The sequence below is a fragment of the Emydura macquarii genome, unplaced genomic scaffold, assembly GCF_026122565.2.
Source record: "Emydura macquarii macquarii isolate MOO-44397 ecotype Brisbane River unplaced genomic scaffold, CSIRO-AGI_Emac_v2 contig_691, whole genome shotgun sequence".
Classification (NCBI taxonomy): Eukaryota; Metazoa; Chordata; order Testudines; family Chelidae; genus Emydura; species Emydura macquarii.
Window position 1 is genome coordinate 15,867,368 of NW_027130828.1, and position 20,982 is coordinate 15,888,349.

Consider the following 20,982-nt stretch of genomic DNA (forward strand, 5'->3'; position numbering starts at 1 on the left):
CCAGGAATACTGGAATGTGGACTAAAGGCTTCCAGGTTTACAGCCCGAGTTTTGTATATTTCTAATAGCCAGGCTGTAGATTAAGGATGCGTTTCCTACATATGACACCTTGTGTTCACGCTGAACTGGGAAAGTGGGGTTTTACACTTGCAGTATAGTAACTGTGTACAGAACAGAGTACATGTCATGCTGTGTCTTTTTGGCACCATGCCAGGTGAGACCAAGTTGCTCAGCTGGTTGTCTGCACTGTGGGAGTAAATCAACCTGAGTTTGAATCCTAGCTGTGGAATGGGCAGTCCTGGCTCCACCACCTCCAAGTTGCTGGTCAACAAAGCTGAGTCAGCACTGAGAGTTTTGTCATTTGCTGTTAGCACAAGTCATGGCCCCTGAGACAATTTGCGGTTACTCCTATCGGAGTTGTAACTCTTGGGCTATGAAACACATCTGTGTTTCTTTTGCTGTCCCTATGGTGACATTTCAATTCTTTATCTCTTCCAGTTTCCTCCCACTAGAAGAATCCTGAGCCACATTTTGATCTCCCACTCATGAAAATCTGAAATAACTCCACTGAAATAACTCCAGATAGCCGATCTCACTTAAGCTGACAGTAGGATTTGAACCCATGAACTTCAGCACTAAAATCATGGGCCACTGCCACTTGAGAAAAATTGCTAAGTCCTCTAACAGGCAGCTCTTAGCGGTCTTATAAACTTCTGTGCATCAGCCACTAGAAAGGGACATGCAGTACGATGAACAGTGATTGCATAGGGGAGTGACAGCAGAAATTGTCCCACTGTCTTCAAGTCTGTCTGATATCTCCATTGATTTTTTTTCCTCGCAGTGTCCCCTCCACGCGACTTGACAGTGACAGACGTGACGGAACAGAGTGTAAATCTGGAATGGAAGAATGAGAATCTAGTCAATGAGTACCTCATCACTTATGTTCCTACCAGTGTTGGTGGTCTAGAATTGCAGTTCAGGGTGCCTGGAAACGAGACATCTGCCACCATCCGTGAACTGGAGCCTGGTGTGGAATACTTTATTCGTGTCTTTGCTATCCTAAAGAACAAGAAGAGTATTCCAATCAGTGCCAGGGTGGCTACTTGTGAGTTTAAAATAAAACACAAATCTCTATATTTGACCATCTCTCTGCTCCCTAATATGCATTTACTTGTATCTTTTCTTTCCTTGGGATTTTCCTTTTTTATTGTTCTTTCCTCAGTTATATTCATCTTCAAGTCTGGACCAAGGCAGAGTCTCCTCAGTTTTCTTTTCCATTCTCTTCTTTCAATGGTGCACCTTCAGAATGATAGAATTACAGTATTGGAGCTTTCCTGCTCTGCATGGGGCCTTCTATTGAATATCATTGGGTTCCTGTAAATCAAAACCCTGTCTTCTGCGATGACAAGTTACATTTTAAGGCTTTGGGACTCCACCTGTAAAATTGAAGCAAGTGAAAAGCAAGTGAAAGCATTTAACTCAATGCTATTGTAATTAGAATTGAGATTCTGGATTTTCAATGCTTCCAAGTACAACTATCTCACCTTTCTTTATGATATCTCAGGGTATTTCACTACTGCCAGGTTCAGCCTCCTATAAGGCATACCATACCATACTATGCTATTCTATACCTCTTGCCCTATAATAACACTATTCTAAACTGTTGCTGTAGAATATTATGCTTTATTTTTAAGAGTAACATGCACCATCAAAGCCAGCTTAAATAAGTGCATTCATGCTTCATTATCTTCAAGTTTCAATCTTGCCACCTAAATATGTTCATATATTTCCAATTGGCCCACTTGAGAAAGCAGAGGCATAGTGGTTATATGTAATTTATTTGATGATTTATTGCATGAATGTGCTAATTACTGTGCTTGGAAAGATTCTAAAGAAGGGAATTACCACCTATAACCAGAAGGGGCTAAAGTCTGATCTCTGCTTTAACATGTATTGCTGCTATGTACCACAGAACTGCTAAATTGGCAAGTACATAGCTATGCAAGTCTCTTTAAAAGGCACCAATATATATGTGTGTGTGGTGGAGATCCTTTTTTGGTCTGGAAATCAAGGATGATTAAAAAGCCTTAAAAAGAAAAATGTAGGGAAGTTGGAATATGAGTCCCCCTTCTTTGCAAAAGGGAAGGAAGATTCTTGACTGCATTTTTAATCTTGCTAAAGCTTAGTGGTACATTAGTGGTGATTGGCAAGGTGGGATGGAAAAGTCAGAATGGTGGATAGATTTTCCTACAATTTGGTGGTTCCCAAATTAAGTCTGGCGTCTCTGCAGGGAGGAAAAAAAATATCTATCCATCTACCACACCCACCTTTGATACGTGTCCATGATTTGTTTGTTCATGGTACTTATCGCCCTACTATCTGAGTGCTTCTATCTAATCCAGCTAGTTTTTTCTATAGCTCTCAGCACCATATTATGTCAACATATTGTAGTTCAAACTCAAAACACCCCTGATGATTTTCACCACTGTACTTGTTTGTGAATACCTACTTCCCTGATCTGTGGGAACGCTATAACCTAGGCAACTACCCTCTGGCTGTTCCTCCTCACAGATCTGCCTACTCCAGAAGGCCTGACATTCAAATCCATCAAGGAAACATCTGTGCAGGTGGAGTGGGATCCTCTGAACATTTCATTTGATGGCTGGGAGCTCGTTTTCCGAAATATGGTAAGGAAAAAGTTCATCCTGTGATGCCTCCATGTACAAGTGCAGAGCGTTGGGCTCCTTTTATGCTACATTCTAACTAGAGGTAGCCAGAGAGTGCCAATTGTATTTCACAATAACTTTTGAGGGTTTCAAAATTAGTCTTTGCTCCTCATTGGAATGAAAACCAAACCTCTCAAAAAATGGAATTGCTCCAAAAGGTCTGTTTTCTGAGTCAGCGGTCTTCCTCTGGGAATCCCCCCACATACCTCAGGGATCTTCCCATCCCAAACTTGGTCAAAATCCATTTGTCTTCAGGAAACGTTTCAGTTTAGACGGGAGGGGGAGAAACAATTAGCCAAAAATGTTCTGACCAGCTCTAATTTTAACCAATTGCCTTGTGCATTACAGAAAAAGGAGGATAATGGGGATATAATCAGCAGTTTGACCAGACCAGAGACATCATATATGCAGCCAGGTCTGGCACCAGGACAACAGTATAATGTATCCCTGCATGTAGTGAAAAACAAAACCAGAGGACCTGGGCTGTCTAGGGTGGTGACCACAAGTAAGTCCCATTTTGTTATTTGGTGCACTCTCTGGAGATGCTAAACAAAAGGAAAAACATGACCCCTTTTGAAAACACATAGCAGGAAAGAGCTGAAGGAGCTGGCTGAGGAATTCCTGGGCTAACTTTCTGGAGAGGAAAGGAGATGTTTCTTCTAGCTGGCAGTGGGCTAGTATTCGCTTTATTCTTGTTCAGAGAGTGCAACAAAGTAAATCACGCTGCACGTCCCTAACCCATCACCTGGAAACTACTTGGCACCAGCAGGATTCATCGTGCAGATGGAGAACCTACTTGGACTTCTGCTCATCCTTGCTAGGCCAGCTTGCTAGCACCAGTGCAGGACTGGCTCAGTGTACATCCCCTTTCCTTCCTGCATAACACAGCACTTTCCATCTGTATCAGTAGAACATTAAGGGCCATAAATAAGTGGGCTTGAAGATGAGTTCCCACTAATGGGAGCCACTCATTTAAAATTTGCTTTGATTCAGCTATTCAGGATCAAAGTCCAGACTGTGTCTGATCTCTCTATGATGGGATCAGAAAATTCATGTTTTTCCTCTTTTCGTAACAGAGCTTGATGCCCCCAGCCAGATTGAGGCAAGAGATGTCACAGACACCACAGCTTTAATCACATGGCTCAAACCTTTGGCTGAAATCGATGACATCGAACTCACCTATGGACCCAAGGATGTTCCAGGAGACAGGACGACCATCGACCTCTCTGAGGACGAAAGCCAATACTCCATTGGGAATCTGAAGCCACACACAGAGTATGAAGTGATGCTGATCTCTCGGCGTGAGGACATGGCCAGCGACCCTGTGAAGGAAATCTTTGTCACAGGTAAAGAACCTGGTCAAAGATGTCATAGTTTCTTGTCTATTTCTGCTTTACACCAATCGCCATCAACATATCCATGCTAATTAGTTGTAGCATGTTGCTTCACTTCACACTTATTGTGCCAGCAAAGCACTATGCCAATTACAGAGGTGTATGGAAATGGATTAAAATTATTCAAAAGCGATTTAGGAACCTAAATCCCATTGCTCTTCAAAGAAACTTAGGCTCTGCAGTACCTACATTTCTTTTGAAAATTGAAATTAGGTTCCTAGCTCACTTAAGGCCTTTTGATACTTTTACCCTGAATCTCCCTTTTTTTCACCACTGACACAGAATCACAGAAGATTAGTGTTGGAAGGGACCTCAGGAGGTCATCTAGTCCAACCCCCTGCTTAAAGAAGGACCAACCCCAAGTAAATCATCCCAGCTAGGACTTTGTCAAGCTGGGCCTTAAAAACCTCTAAGAATGGAGATTCCACCACCTCCCTAGGTCACTGATTCCAGTGCTCCGCCACTTTCCTAGTGAAAGAGTTTTTCCTAATATCCGACCTAGACCTCCCCCATTGCAACTTGAGACCATTGCTCCTTATTCTGTCACCTGCCACAAGTGAGAACAACCCAGCTCCATCCTCCCTGGAACCCCTCTTCAGGTAGTTAAGGCTGCTATCAAATCTCCCCTCACTCTTCTCTTCTGCAGACTAAATAAGCCCAGTTCCTTCAGCCTCTCCTCATAAAGCATGTGCTCCAGCCCCCTAATAATTTTTGTTGCTCTCCACTGGACTCTCTACAATTTGTCCACGTCCTTCCTGGAGTGGGGCGCACAAAACTGGACATAATACTCCAAATGTGGCCTCACCAGTGCAGAATTGAGGGTAATAATCACTTTCCTTGATCTGCTGCCAATGCTCCTACTAATGCTGCCCAATATGCCATTAGCCTTCTTCACAACCAAGGCACACTGTGGACTCATATCAGCTTCTTGTCCACCGTAACCCCCAGGTCCTTTTCTGCAGAACTGCTGCCTAGCCAGTCAGTCCCCAGTCTTTAGCAGTGCATGAGATTCTTTCATCCTAAGTGCAGGACTCTGCATTTGTCCTTGTTGAACCTCATCAGATTTCTTTTGGCCCAATCCTCCAATTTGTCTAGGGAACAGTGTTCCTCCTGCCTTATCTGCCTGCCTGTGTTTATTGATCTAAAATTTTCCTGTAACTCCCATCACCACAGTGTCTAAGTTCCGAACAGATACATTATTCTGCCTACATCCATAGTGGATTAGTATAGAACTGTCTCCTTTTTTTTCCCCCTTGGTCCTGGCAATCTCTGCCTGCTTTTGCTTTTTAATTCAGTTTCACCTTTGTTTATGCTGGGAATGCTTTGGCAAAAGGTGTGCATTTTAGCATGCAGTCATGATTAGGATCTGTTAATGGAGCCTCATGACAATGATCAGGAGTAAATGGAACATGGAGAACAAAATCTTCTCTCACCCCAAGATGGGGTTGTTTCACCAAAGCAGAATTTGAGTCCCTTGTGCAAGTGGATTGTGCTAGCTCATTGCATTTTCAGATGGAATCCCTATTTCACTCCAAGAGATGGGATTCTGTTAGGCCAGGGTTGGAGTGTGTTTTCTGAACACTGAATTCCAGGGTTGGTCAACAATTTTCCATCACTAACTTTTATGTGATAGAAAATTGGGTTTTCGATGAAACAAAATGAAAATTTTCACAGAAGGTATCTGCTTTCCTGGAAAAAATTCAATTTTTCTGAAAATGTTTAACTTAAATGGATTTTTGGTGAAGTCAGAATTTTCCACTGAGATATAATAAGAGATTAATACATATATCAATCAGCCCTAGTGAATTCCTCTCCTTGTTAAAAGAAATTGGCTTCATCAGGTCAGGGACATTCATATGAGTGGTGCCTTCTGTAGGAAAATTGATCTCATTTTGTAGATGATACCGTATGTCACCAGGTGTATGACTCATTCTTCCCTTCTGTCATCTGCTGTACTGAGAGAGAGAACCTTTTTCCCTCCTCAGACCTGGATGCACCAAAGAATCTGAAGCGCCTGTCTCAGACGGACAACAGTATCACCTTGGAGTGGAAGAACAGCCAAGCCAGCATTGATAACTACAGAATCAAGTTCGCTCCCATCTCAGGTGGAGACCATGCTGAGATAACCGTGCCAAGGAGTAACAAGGCAACAACCAGGTTTACACTCACAGGTAGGATCATAGTGAGATTGTTAATGTAATTTGCACCAGTAACCACTTGGAGACTTGACCTCACATCATTATCGTGCACTGTGACAAGGTGTAAAGGCATGTAAGGGGTTACAGAGAGAACCCAGGTACCCTTCCTGTTACATGGTTGATCTGGGGCAGAGGCAGGGCTATAAAAACAAAGGAGACGCTGCTGCATGGGGAAGGGTTTGTCCTTTCTCCTTCCGGCTTGCTGAAAGCTGCAAAAGCCTCCATCAGCTGTTTTGGAATCTTAGATTAATAAAACTAGCCCTGAAGAAAGGGATCTTGAATTGAACCAGAGTTTGGACTTTATTATAACGTCCCAGCTGGTACATCAGCCCACCATAATATTTATATAATCACAATATAATTGCATCAATATTCAAGAACAGCTTTGTTTTCATCACAGTCTCCTTAGCTATCTAGAGAGATCTTGTCTTCTTTTGCTATGTACAGAATTTTCCCCTGACACTAAGAATTATATATGCACAACGGAGGAACAGGAGACCCCTTTAGTGTAAAGTACTGTGTCTTCTGAATAGATTATAAAGAAGTTAAAAAGATGTAAAGCTATAAAGCGTGACATTGGAGAGATGTGAAGAGAAACGTGAATATATTAGAGACTTTAAAAACACACCAAAATCCGTGGAGATTGGGATCATAAGTTTATTTGAATCTTTTATGGTAGAGAAGATATTCAGGATGTAAAAGGCTTTGAAGATGACTAAGGCACCAGGAGACTCTCATTTTTTACTAACTTGGGTGCACAGTGTCTTTGTTCCTATCATGAACCACATTTTTAGCCTAAGGGTCAGATTTTTAAGGGTATTTAAAGATGCAGATAGGTGCCCAGTGGAATTTTCAAATCAATTTTCAAATCAATGGCAGTTGATTTTAGGTAACTTTGAAGTCCCTCTAGGTGCCTCTCTGAATCTCCAGGCATCTAAATATCTTTAAAAATCTGGCCCCTCTCAATGCCTCTTTTGCATGTGCTTGCAAAAGTGAGCATGTATCCTTTTATGCATGCAAGTTGTCCTCTCGCATGCAAGTTAGGCAGTTGAGATTTTCACATTCGACATGGATGTCTGCAAACTCATGCAGGTTAAATTTATTTAGATCAGAAGCTTTTTCAGGCAGGAACTGTCACTTTTTACGTGAGCGTACAGTGCCTAGCACACAGGGATCCTGATCTTGGTTGGAGTCTCTAGGTAATGCAATAATAATAATAAAAAATTATAATCAAGTTGATTGTGTATGCAAAAGTTTTTCCTCAACATTGGAGGCCAGCTAGAGACTGACTGAAAATTTGGCTCTTAATGTTCATAGAAAAGGAAAGATCCAGCACCACTCCATACAACAGCTTTCTTATTAAAAACAAAACCAACAAACCTGTTGTCTAGTCCCATCCATAAACACATCTCTACTCCTTCACCATAGGTCTGAGGCCTGGAACTGAATATGGCATTGGAGTGACAGCGGTGAAGCAGGACAGAGAAAGCACTCCGGCTACCATCAATGCTGCAACTGGTGAGACGATCCTTTCTCTTCTCCACACAGGGGGAACCAGCAAAGAAAGCTGGAGCCATTCAAGAACTCCAGTTAGGGGCAAGCGTAGATGGCTCATAAATTGTGCAGTCCTCATGGTCTCTTCCACTAAAAGTGAATGTTGCTGCTGGGGAAAAAAGAAAAGCCCACAAAAAGTGGTATAGTTTGACTCCAAACATATAAAATGTTAGTAGCAGGTATAATTAACCATTGGGAAAGCTTAACAAGGGGTGTGGCAAATTCTCCATCCCTTGGAGTCTTTTACCCAGGATTGGATGTCTTCCTAAAAACATGCTCTAGTTCAGTCAATCTCAGCCTGTTTTGTACCCAGACTTCTGTTTGCATACTAGTATTCCCCTTCTGTTACCACTGTTGGAAGGGCAGTGTGATTGTAAGCCCCTCATGCCTGTCTGTGAAACCCATCTTCTCCCTGGTGGCCAGGAGTGCCTGGCTGAGGACCTCTGCTCTAGTTTCATTACAAGGGCTCAATGCAGGAATTATGGTCTGAAACTGAATGCTGCTAAAAAAGGAGTAAAGCAGAAGGTCAGATTCTGCCTCTCATCCATGCAGCCCCATTGAAATGAATGTAAGCGAAGGAGATTTGGGTCCAGTTTGGTTTGCACATAAACAGAACGTCACCTGTTACTACTGAGACCACGGAAAAGGGTCTGAAAGACATAGAAAGGGAAATCAGACTGTGAGCTACCAGTGTGCATTGAATCTATTTATGACAGTAGATATAATTATGGCTCTTTCTATGTTAGTTAACAGAATACCCCCATGGCAGTACACAGCTCTGCATGGGGGAACATAAAGAATGCTGATGTATAAATAACCTTTGTGTTTTAATGTGCATATCTTTATAATCCCAAGGATTTGGAGGTCAATGATCAGACTGAAACGACCCTCTCCCTCCGCTGGAAAAGGCCCCTGGCCAAGTTTGACCGTTACCGCCTCACTTATGTTACCCCCTCTGGGAGGAAGAATGAAATTGAAATCCCAGCTGATAGCACCTCTTACATCTTGCGAGAGCTAGAGCCTGGTACAGAATATACCATCACTCTCGTGGTAGAGAAAGGCAGGCACAAGAGCCAACCCGCAACGGTGAAAGCATCTACTGGTAAGTAGCAGTCTCTGAATGGGTGAACTGCGTCAGATCCTCTTAAAGAGCAGGTGAGACAGTAAGTCCAAGCAAAATGTCACCTGCTGTCCAAGATGCTGCTGCGGAGCATCTTTAAACACATCAGTTGGCTGCAAACGCCTAACTGAAGTATAGCCATGCATTTTCCTTATCCCTTTGTTTCTCTCCATCTCCTCTATTGTGTGCTTGCTTATCCCTTCAGGAGACCCATACAATGTACTTATTCTCCAGCAGGGAATGTACAGCCTCGTTCTTTGCTTTACATTGGATGATTTTTTTGTGTTTCTGTCTAATGGTTTATTTTGTTTTCCTATAGTTTAGAGCACTCAAAGAAGAAGGGGAACAAAAGTGTTAACATCTCTCCTCTTTAACATCCCCACCCCCCACTTCATGAATTTTCATTGCAGCCTTTCTTGATACCGAAAGCATCCGAACATTGTTGGAGCCCTCAAGACTCTGCTTTTCCTCTTCATCTTTTTCCTCATTCAAGAGCATAGGAAAGCTGATGTCATAATATTAGTCACAGTCTCTTAATTCCATTGCATACCATGATTGCTACACTTCTCAAGTGAGAGAACCCATTTCTGCCACCCTTATTCACCTTGGGTAGGATCTTATTCCTCAAGGAGTTTCCATGGAAACCAGTGGGACTACTTGTTAAGGAACTGTTCAATGTAAGTGTGACCCAGAGTCAGGGCTATGTCAGACGATGGCCTTAGGGTGAAAGATAATCAGGTCCTACGTGTTTTCAGGGTGCTTTACGTTTAAATACTGTGGGCTACCTCTCACCTGATATAAATCATAGCTCCACTGAAAACAGGGGGATTAAATCAGTTTGCACCAGCTGAATATCAGGGCCTGTGGGTTTCATCCCCTTTCCCTCAATTCCATCTAGAATACAAACCCATGCAAGAAATCCCAGATTGTACAAATTAGGAGATGTATACAAAGGAACATTGGTGTTGTGACGTCTCAAAATTAAAGTAGGGTAGGCACCTTATTCTGCTGCCACAGAGTCAGTCCAACCCAGCCCAACTTCATTTTCCATAGTAATTTTCATGCCAACTGTGCCTATAAGTGGTTTACAGAGTTGAATAATTCAAGGCAGCTGAGAGGTCATATGTTGTGAATTGCAGAAAACCGTCCACGTTAAGTAAATTGCATGATGAATAAATAGGTCAGTAGTCAAGCGAGAGAAAACATGGGAGGCACACTGACACACAAAGCGAAGTGGAAGGTCTACGCTGCAGGGATGAACAAAGCTTTGATCTTTCCAGGATTATTTCTCCCCCTTCTCTTTGAAGACTCTTCTGACCCTCACAGGAATTACACATTGAGGGTGAAAAGGACTTTGCTTGAAGTTTCACAAGCTAGTCCTTTCCAGTTTCAGAATCAGATCACCCAAGCCTTATTCTTTACATTCTTGAGAAATTTTTTTAAAAAAAATACACATCAGACCAGTATAATTTTTTTTTTTTAGGACTTTGCTCTGACCCCTGAATAAACAGAGACGCTCCTGCACATGCAGCAGCACTAGCTGATGTAACTGGCTCTGTGATCTTTCCCTTGATTGGGCGTGGATGCATCCCAAATGCATAAGAATCAAGAGCTGTAAAATAAGACCTTGGGAGCACGTGAGGGTGTGAGCCAAGGGGTTGCTTCTTTCTTTGTTCTGTCCATGTCCCAGTGTGTGTGAGATCCTCAAATCCTCAGGCCAAGCAAAACAAATCCTGTTAGCTCACACTCTCTGCCCGCAGCGAGAGATGACTTTTGTGCCGTTTTACTACAGAGGGGATGTGCTTGCTCTGAGCAGCAGGGAGCAGAGAGAAAATGATTCAGGTGGAAGACACCAGGAGCATGACTAGGACCAAATGAGTTCCTAGGAGGGAAGCAGTGGAGGAGTCCCAGGGGCTCAGCTTGGAAACACCCACTCCTTAAAAGAGAGATTTGTCCTCCCTGAACAAAAAGGAAACAGATTCATACTGTAGCTTGTAGACGGCAATCTGCTTTAGGGCAGAGAGTATTTGCTTTCAAAGTTCCCTTCCTTTTCCCATGTTGTGTGTTTTAGTCTTCCGTCTTAATCTTTCCTGACTTCTGTTTGTTCAGTCAGGCCTGCAGAGGTCAGAGAGCCCTGGATTTTGTTTTGCAGGGTTTTTTGTTTGCATCAGTCAATTGTCTCCTAGTGAAATCCTGTAAGATACACATTGCTCCTGCCCTGGAGCTGAAGACATTATCTTCTTGTTCATTGTATGCCTGACTGGTTTTCCCTCACACTTTCTTCAGTCTCCCTCTGAGTTTATAAACACCTCTCTCTCCTCATCCACCACATGTGCACATACACACACACACACAAACTAAGAATCTTTGCAGATTGTGTAACACACTGGCAAAGTCTCCTTCATTGGCCGGCCCACTGCTATCAACTGAGCTGAATGGATCCTTTAGCTCGTACGGCAGAGCTTTGTGCTTTAGTTCTGTGGGTCTTGGTTTCAAAATCTGCTTAGATGGTTCTGCTCACAGCAAGATAATAAATATGACGTGCCCGTTCATTGACTTTTGTTGTTTAAAAAAGGAAGGAATTAAGTATTTCATATTCTATCCTTTGCTTGTTTGTTTCTTTATAGCCACGCATAGTCTAGAACTAAAGTGGGAGGCGACTCCTGGCCCAGATGAGTACTCTGGATCTTGGAGCTTTGACGCTTCTGGGATGGGGGAGGATGCACTGAGGGATCTTGTGGTCTCCAATGTGACGGAGCATGGCTTTAGTCTCTTGTGGAAGGCAGACTCAGGAGTCTACACTAGTTTTGTGGTGGAGTACAAGGAGGTGTCATTGGCAGCTGGGCCCTTTGCAGAAGTCTTCATGTCCAGAGAATCCTTAGGCGCTGTGATTGACGGCCTCCAGGCTAACACATCCTATAAAATCAAGGTGTACGGAATGGCTGGAGGACAGCGCTCTCCTCCTCTTGAAGCGGTGGCTACAACAGGTACATCCTTTCAGATATTAACTAAGGGGTCCTTAACTGTGGTCCACTTTGTTAGATGTTCCACCCAGGAGCATGGTATGTTTACCATTTAGAATGACCTGAGAAGTGAAGGGAAATAAACTGTATTATCTGGAAAGACCATTCCTCCAGCGTATCTTTCCAAATATATTTACCAAGACAGAGAGTTAATTTGTAGTGTAACCTCGTAGCCCAGCTTTGATGAAACTGAGCAGTCAGACTGCATCTTTGTTTCTCCCTGCTCCAGTTCTGGAGTGTTGCCTAAGTAGCACAATGCGGATGCTGAAGAAGGGGGGACAGTAATATATCACGCATGGGTGGCATGTGGAAATACATGAATGGACTTTATAAAAGCTGAGTGCCGGCTTAACATTCCTCTGCAACAGTGCACAGATTGTTTAGCAGCTACTGACACATCTAGGATGAGATGCTCTCTTGTCTCTGGAAGTGAGTTGCGTCTCTAGAGCTCAGAGGGCGCATGGCTTGGAGAAGGTAGCTTCCTACTCTGTTGAATGACTAAAGAAGATTCATTCTGTCTGCTGAGGACCCTTGATAATATTCTGTGTCAGTCCTTTTTTCTCTTATGGCTTCTGCTTGTCTAAAGTTGTGTCCCCGTTTTCCCACACTCAAAGTAACATCATCAACAAGGAACGTGTGAGCCAGCCTGACAGGAAGCTGCAGCGGTTGCCACTGAAACATAATTTGACAATAGATGCTACACAGTTACCACATCTGATCCCTGTTTAAAATGGAGATATAAACAGGTATTGCAGATATCAGCATGCAGTGATTACTGGCAATGCAGAATTTGTAATGGTAGCTATTGTGGTATATTAATCCACCACAAGCAAGACCTTAAATCAGATCCTGGCTGCAAATTACTTCCCCTTTGTGGTGATCTAGTGGTACAAAGATAGCTTAACCAGCTGACTGAGATAGAAGAGAGGGATATTTAAATGGAGGGCCCAAAATAAGGTGGAGGTTTCATGGTTGACTATGATGCTGAAATCCTACCTTGGAAAGGTGAGAGCCCCGCGGCATAGAAGGTGGGTTGATGGGAAAGCTGGCACTGAGTTTGGTTCTGGACACCTCTTTCAAATAAATAAATGAAAAGACAGAAACAAGAAATGATAGAAAGGAACACTCCCTTCTCCCTCCCCCGAGCACCCAGAGAAATCTGACATCCTGGCAGGACAGTAACATTCTTCATAGTAAAAATACTAGCGAGGAATTAAAATGGAATTCCTCTAGAAGGCCCAAGAACATTCCTATAGGAAAGAATAGGCTACATCTATAAAAGGGAAACTTCAATTTGAAAGTTTTACCCACAGGATAATAAATATAGCTATTTCACTTTGAGGAGGAATTCTCACAGCAATCTATCTATTGTCCATCCACCTATCCTTCCATGTGCTTAACTCCTGTGAATCTGCTATTCATTCAGCTTTCTTCTTGATATCGTTCTGTCTTTCTCTCATCCATTCAGAGCTTCTAGCTCTGTCTCTCTTTTGTCCATTTAGCCAGTTGTTACCTTCACATATCTCTGCTACCCATTCACTTTGTTATTCAACCATCAAACTGTTACTTACCCCATTTTCTGTTGTCCATTCACCTACTTGTTAATAATTTGTGATACATTTATAGATACATTACCTGGATGTTTTCCACGTACCCAGCTATTTTGCATTTCTGTCTCAGTTCTATGTTTGTACACTAGACCATACATTTTTCTATTATGGATTAGTTTGGAGCTAATTAAGCTGTTTCTCTACTGACCATGAATTCATTTTCCCTTTGTGGATCTTGTGTTAAACCCCCAAATAGTATCCCCCGCTAGTTCTGAAATAAAATAATGATAGATAATATGACAGTGTAGATTCACCTACATGCCTTGGGCCAATTTATGCCCTGCAACTCCAACTGAAGTCAATGAAGTCCCATGGGCAGAACTAAGAGCAGAATTTGGCCAAGTATGTTTAACCTCCTGGTAATGGTAAGATCCAGAATTCAATACTCGTTGTGAGAATCTCTCCTTCATGTGAGTTACTCTCTGGAGTTATCACATATTCCACCATCCTGCTTTCTATCAGTAACAGACTACATTAAGAAATTAAGTCATTGCCTGCAAGTAACATAATAAATAATCAAAATGGGGTCATTTTTTCTAGAGCTGGGCTGAAAAAAAAAAAGATGAAGAAAACTGTGAAATTGTATTTAAAAATTCCCCTTTTTATTTTATTTGTATTTTGAAATTTCAAAATTTGAAATTTTGGCAATTGAAAAAATTAGATAAACTTTAAAGCTGATCAAGCCAGTAGGGGGAGGAATAGAATTTTGTGAAAATGTCACTGAAACCTTTCCCCTTGTTTTCTGAATTGTGAAATTTTGTCAACATTTTGAAATTGTCAATCAGCTCTCATTTTCACCCTTTCACCTCAGTTATGTGTTTATCTCTGCAGCAAGGGCAGAGGAATGTATAAAATCAGCCTGCCTGGAGCCTGTATCTATGTGATAATTTTTCTGTCCTCCTAATTCTGCTGGTCTGTGTTCTCTACAATATATGTTAGCTAGCCGCATGCATGTAGAATGGTTAACATTTAGTCAGCATTTGCTTTCAATTAACACACTCCTCAGATGCTGCTGTTGCCACGTATACGTAGAATAGAAAAGAATAGGTGGCATCTCTTGACATGCTGACTTTGTAACTGCAGTTCACAGCTCGTAGCAGGTTAATGATGTTGCATGCTTGCCTCGTTCACCCCCACCAACCCCCTTTCCTCCGTGGCTGTCATATTAACTTAATGATTCTGATAAAGCCAGTTAATAACTATAGGCTAACTCAGCATCCTCACTGGCAAAATGGGTATTAGTGTAGTAGTGGTCATTGTAGGTAATATACTATCATGATGATAAAGCTACTCTCTTTCAGCTATACAATATATAGGGCCTGGTTCTGCTCTCACATTGGAGTAAATCAGGAGGCACTCTATCTAAGTCAGTGACAGAGTTACACTGATCCATGACCAGTGTAAGTGAATTGTTCCCATAGGCTTTCAGACTTCTTGAAAGTCTGCAGGAAAGGTGCTTTTACATGAGTATTTGACTTGGGAATGTGTTTTCTAGATATCTTTTATTGCTTTTGTTTATAGATGTTTTTAATGGTTCTTTCTCTTCTGAAAACATGTTTGTGAAACGCTAGTGTCTTGTCAGTTTGGAGACAAATATTGAATCTAGGGTCCATGCCCATGCTGATATGCTTGATGGTGGAAAGCTGCTCACTGTCTTCTAAATGAATGCCATTGGGACAAGAGAGCAGGGCAGCCATTGAAGTGTGGAATGATGTGGTTAGTCCACTAATGAAGAGATAATGCTGCATGGCTAATTGAAGTCTCAGAAAAGTTGCCTGCCTGTTGCCCTCCAACTGGAATGGACATTCTCTCTTATCTGTGCAACCCTCAGAATCCCAAAGGCTGATTATGGTAGAAGGCATGTTAATGACTTTTAGGTAGCATATAAACTCTAGAGCAAGTGCTGGCTCGTCTCTTTAAGTCTCACAAAGCTGTTTACAGAAAGAAGGCTCAAAATCTTTCTTTTTCTTTTTTTAAAGAATGTGGCATGTGTTCAGACAGACAACAGATCCTAGTTTGTTTTTCTCAGGGTAGGAAGAAATTTAGTAACGCTACTGCTGTAGCTGAATTCTGAGTCTGTATTAGATATATTTGCAATCCTAGCATGCATTCAATTTCTGGATTCCATCAGTAGCATTAGCTGTCCTATTGTGTGGATAGAAGGCATGTTTAAGAGATTTAGGGCCAGATCTTTAGCCAGTGTAAATCAGCATAGTTCCATGGAAGTCAGTGAAACTATGTTGATTTACACCAGTTGAGGATTTGGCCCAGTATCGCTACTGAAAACTAATGTCTTTACATTGCTAGCTATAGTGATTGATGCTCTGGAACTACCATTGAGTGTGGCTGGTATGAGAATGACATTATGCTTTGTAAGGCTTCCTTTGCTTACGACCTGGATTCAGTCTCCAAACAACCAATTACCCCATCTGCTTTCTCTGTATTTAGAGATCTTTAATGCAAACCACAGAAATTCAACTTTCTTAGACGTTAGGTATAGTTTGGTGTCATTGCTTTTTTTTATAAGGAAAATTTAACTTGTGATTTACCTCTGTTTAGCACATCTAGTCACAGCATCTGGAGAATCAAACAATGAAACAACACTTATTCCTACCAGCCCAGCACCTACTGAGCTAAGTTACTTAACATATCCAAGCACTGATTCTTACACTCTGCTTTCAGTGCCCACTGATTTTTCCATCCCAGAAGCTACTACTCAACTTCATGACCTTAAAATAACAGGCAGGACTTTCAATAGTTTCACAGTGTCCTGGGCAGCACAAGATGCATTATTTGATCGGTTCTTTATCACTCTGAAAGACCTGCCCAGTTTAAACAGAACCCAGGAAATCTTTGTGTCGGGAAACCTACGAAAAACAGAATTTACCAATCTCACAGCTGGCACACAATATCTGATTAATCTTCGTGGAAGCATTCAAGGTCAGCTTTCTCGGTCACTGGATGCTCTAGCTGCCACAGGTATTTTCTATGGATTTTGTTATCCATATGTTCTCATTTCTGCTTTGAAAATTCTGCATTTCATCTGATACTGTGGTTCCATTGCAGAAATGCCGGGCTTCATGAGAAATGGCTTCCTTCTGATATTATTTTATGCATGGGACAAAACTCCTATCACTTTGGAATGAAGGCGTTAAGTTATGTAGCATGAACAGTTCCCCATCCTGCTTTTGAAGGGACAAAGCATTGATTCTCCCTTTACAAATTGCATGCAAAGAGGGAATTTGATGCATCTGCTATTTACAAGACACATGGAAATAGCAGGAGATGACTGGCTTTTGTTTGGATTGTGATCCAAGCAAAAGGAAGATTACAAGAAGGTCGTGTCTGGCAGTGTTTCCATGGAAGTGGTGATGATTGAAGGGGGAAAAAAAAAGATTGTAACACATTGTGAGTGGGGATTTTCAGAGTTTTTTAAACAGCCTCTTGTTTTCCTTTAGCGCATGTATTTCTCTTTGTACAATACAATACTAAAAAGAAACAGTCATATACTCTCTGAGTGCAATTCACTAATGATCAAGTGCCAAGATGCAAACACACTGTTGAAGAAATAGACAATAGACTAGCAACACTCCCAGTCCATGGACCAGTATTAAAATCATTGTCTGCATGAGATGTAGAATTTACACAAGAACACACAGGCCATCCAACATCCCGGAAATGATTAGAACAATCTCATCTTTTTCCATAATGTGTTATATCTTTTTTTTTAACCTAAGACATATCATCTCTTCATCTCATTCCCTGTGTCATCATCTTTGTTGTCATGTATGGTCGAGCCTTTACTGGTGAGGATGGCTGAGCTCCCCCAGCAATCAGAATTGGTGCAGTGCATGATCTGTGTATGAGAACAGGAGAGCATGATGGGAATTGGATGCATTTTCAGATCAGACATGCATGTCCCTGAACAGGAAACTGAAAGGAAAAGTGTTTTTTGTGACTGTATCTTGGAAGAGAATGGAAATTGAACGTTATATTGAAGGATCTGAATGGCTTTGTCATGCACTTGCAAAACAGATAACGATCAATGTTTTTCCTTGAAAGACTTTGCTATAATTTTACTTCTTCTTTTTTGGTTTATTTTCATTTAAAGGAATGTCTTATTTGTCTCCACTGCCATCAAATGAACTTTGACTTCTTTTCCAGCCTGCATTCTCTCTTTCCAGCTGAACAGTGCTACTTAGACAGGATTTACATTATATCCCAATGAGTGTCTGATCCCTGTCTTTGTTAAAACAGCTCAGTTCTGGATTCATGCAAAGTTCTTGAGCAGCACTGACGTGAAAAGTTACTGTGTACAATGTCATCTTTCCAGGATCATGGGGGATGGGAGGCAGCTGGTTGGTGCTTCAGTGGACCTGAGTTATATCACTTTCCTATACAGAGATATAGGGCCTGAGCATCCGTAAGTCCAGTTAAGTCAGTTGGAGCTCTGGATGGCTCAGCATCTCTGAAAATTAGGCCCACACTGTATACCTTAGGGCATGCAATACATGCCTGCACACACACTATGTGCAACCCTTACTTTACATGATAAGCACCTACACAAGTAGTCTCACTGGGCCTGGTTCTCTTTTACACTAAGGCCCCATTACACCAATCTGCCTTAAAATGGGTGTAAACCTTTAAAGCACTGTACGTCAATGTGGCTTAAAGAAACCTTGAGTATAACTGAGATTCAGGTCCCAATGGAACATCTCTCATGAGTAAGTGTTTAGCAATGTGAGTATGGGTTGCACAATTGGGCCCTGTTATTATTTATTACGGCTATTTTACCTCAATTTCAGCCATGTCAATAAGAGAGAAGAGAGGCATGGAATGGGTCCAGTCCAAGATTAGCCACAAATTAAAAAATAAGATTCCCCATGCATTACCAACAGAGAAGAAGATGCTATTTTCCAGTGTGTTTTTGAAAAGTTTAGTGTCAGTTGTCTTCCCTCGCCACAGGAGGATTTTCTATAGCATGTCCCTGAGATTCTTATTTTGAAATAATAACCATGTTTTTTTGAAGAAGGTATTGTTACCTGCCCTTATAAAACTTGTGTTAACCACTTGGAAAAGGAGCGTTCATTATACATAGGGCAAATCTCTAAAGATGGGCAGGTGCAGGCAGAGAAACCACTATTCATTCTTTGGCCTTTTGAATTAGGAATTGATTTTTAAAAAACAAACAAAACCAACCTCATTTCAAGTGGACACTATTAAAAACACAAAAATCACAGCTCCCAGTACTTACAAGAACTTCAATAGCTGCCTGACCTTGGAATAGGAAATACTGCTGTACCACAATCTCTTCAGATTGGAAAACATTGAATTGTTAATAGCAGCTGTAAAAGCGTTATAGAAATACTTACTTGCCTCACAAAGACACTTAATTAATGTTTGTAAAATGCTTTCAGCTTCAAAGCGAAATGTTATAGTATTAAAGTGATGATTATTTATTATTATTGCTCTCTCCTTATTTTACTGCTCTGTGTTACCAAGTCTCTGAAGGAAACTTTACACTGAGTTACCAAGGGCAGACATAAATGTATACATGCACGTTACAGTGCATTGATCTATACCCTAATTATAACTGAAATTCATTAGCATGGAAAGTCATCAGGCAGCACCCCGTCTCCTTTAATTTTTAATTGGCGTTAACTAATTGACTCTCTGTCCTTATTCAGAGGAGGAACCTGAACTCGGAAACTTAACGGTATCGAAGGTTAGCTGGGATGGTTTCCAACTCAACTGGACAGCAGCAGAAGGGGCCTATGAGAACTTTTTCATTCAGGTGCAGGAGCCTAACAATCCAGAAGACGCTTGGAATCTCACAGTCCCAAATGGACTGCGCTTTGTGGATGTTACTGGCCTCAAGGCTAACATACCTTACACTGTCACCCTTTATGGTGTGATTCAGGGCTACAGGACCAAACCCCTTTCTGTTAAAACCACAACAGGTACCCTTTCTAATTCATTCATCACTTTCCATGCTCCTTCCTTCTTTGCAGATAAGGATATGGGCCAGAGCTATGTCAGCTTCCAGTAAGAGCTTGGATGTCTGGACTCTTTTGCATGCGCGCTCTTAATCCTCCAGCCTTATCAAAGCTTGGCTGACCATATCTTGCCTGGAAATGTCTCATGATTATTAGATTTTTCTAGTGAGAGCCTCAGGAGCTCCACGCTGCCATTTGCTTTCAGGAGTGACCATTTGTCCTTAGAACGACTTATTTCTGCTTATTTTATGCACTTCTCTGGTTGTTGGAACAAATTGAAAGACCCAGATCTCCATTGCACATGATCAGAAAGAGCAGAAGTTGCTCTATGGAAAGCTGTGAAAAACCATGATTTTATAGCCCAGATACTCAAGGCCATGAACATTTGTTTTTCTTGGATTCCAATAATTATTTCCAAAACAATGCAAAAAAAGCAACATGGAAATGAATTACTGATAGGAGTGCTCTCGTGTTTTGGGCTGTTAACCAGTATGGGTCTGTTACTGCTCTCACAATGGTATAAATCAGGAGTAGCAGAATTACACTGGTGTAAAGCTGGTGTAGGTGAGAGGAAAAGCAGGCCCCACTCAACCAAAAATTGCATAAAATGATCAATAATCATGGCATTAATTTGTATGACTCGTCTCTGCACCTTTCATTGATATGCATTCACCCTTCACTGATGTAAATGTGATATCTGGATTAATGAAAAGCAGAGATGGGAACTAGTCCCTACATTCGTACCCAGATCCAGATGTTGCATCCCTCAAAGGTCAAAGATGTTCCCTGGTTTTGGTTCAGGCTGATCTCTCATAAATAAAAAGTAACATTGTTTTAATGATCGACAAAACTCTAAATAATTAACCCTCAGGAAAAAGAGAACCTAGATCACATGATCCACCTGCCCAGTCAAAGATTTGGTTTTCTTTCCCTTCCAATTTAGATTTTGTCCCTCATCTTCGGATTTTTTTTTTTTAATTTAATTTGCTATACCTGCTCTGTATTTGCCATGGAAGCAGCCACTCTCATTTAGATATGCCTTGGGAGTATATCCCCTGCAACACTGTGCACTTCTACCATGACAAGTCAAATATAGCCTTCCTTGGATTGTTCCATGCCACTGCCATGTCTAGGTATTCAGAAAGTTTCTATTTCTCATTGACTCAATGACAATAGCTGGAACACAGTGGCTCTTCCTTCAGATGTGCTAATGATCTGTTTCAAACAGTATCCACAGAACCCTTCATTAAAGCCCTTTGTAACCTGCGGCAACTTCCTTCTAGCTTGGAGGATGGTTCAGATTTTCTCGTGTTTGCTCTCTCTGAGCACATGTTATCCAGCAGCTAGAAGGAAACAGGAAC

At 41.6% G+C, this 20,982-nt stretch overlaps 1 protein-coding gene across 1 annotated transcript in view; it reads left to right on the top strand.

Annotated features, from left to right (window-relative positions):
• Positions 1 to 20,982, top strand: part of TNC (tenascin C) — an 89,266-nt gene that overhangs the window by 36,968 nt on the left and 31,316 nt on the right. Inside the window, exons 4-11 of the mRNA XM_067542158.1 lie at positions 842 to 1,105; positions 2,572 to 2,687; positions 3,075 to 3,231; positions 3,803 to 4,072; positions 6,106 to 6,291; positions 7,747 to 7,836; positions 8,711 to 8,974; positions 19,313 to 19,585. Of these exons, the coding sequence (XP_067398259.1) occupies positions 842 to 1,105; positions 2,572 to 2,687; positions 3,075 to 3,231; positions 3,803 to 4,072; positions 6,106 to 6,291; positions 7,747 to 7,836; positions 8,711 to 8,974; positions 19,313 to 19,585 (1,620 nt within the window). The remainder of the gene's footprint in view (positions 1 to 841; positions 1,106 to 2,571; positions 2,688 to 3,074; positions 3,232 to 3,802; positions 4,073 to 6,105; positions 6,292 to 7,746; positions 7,837 to 8,710; positions 8,975 to 19,312; positions 19,586 to 20,982) is intronic.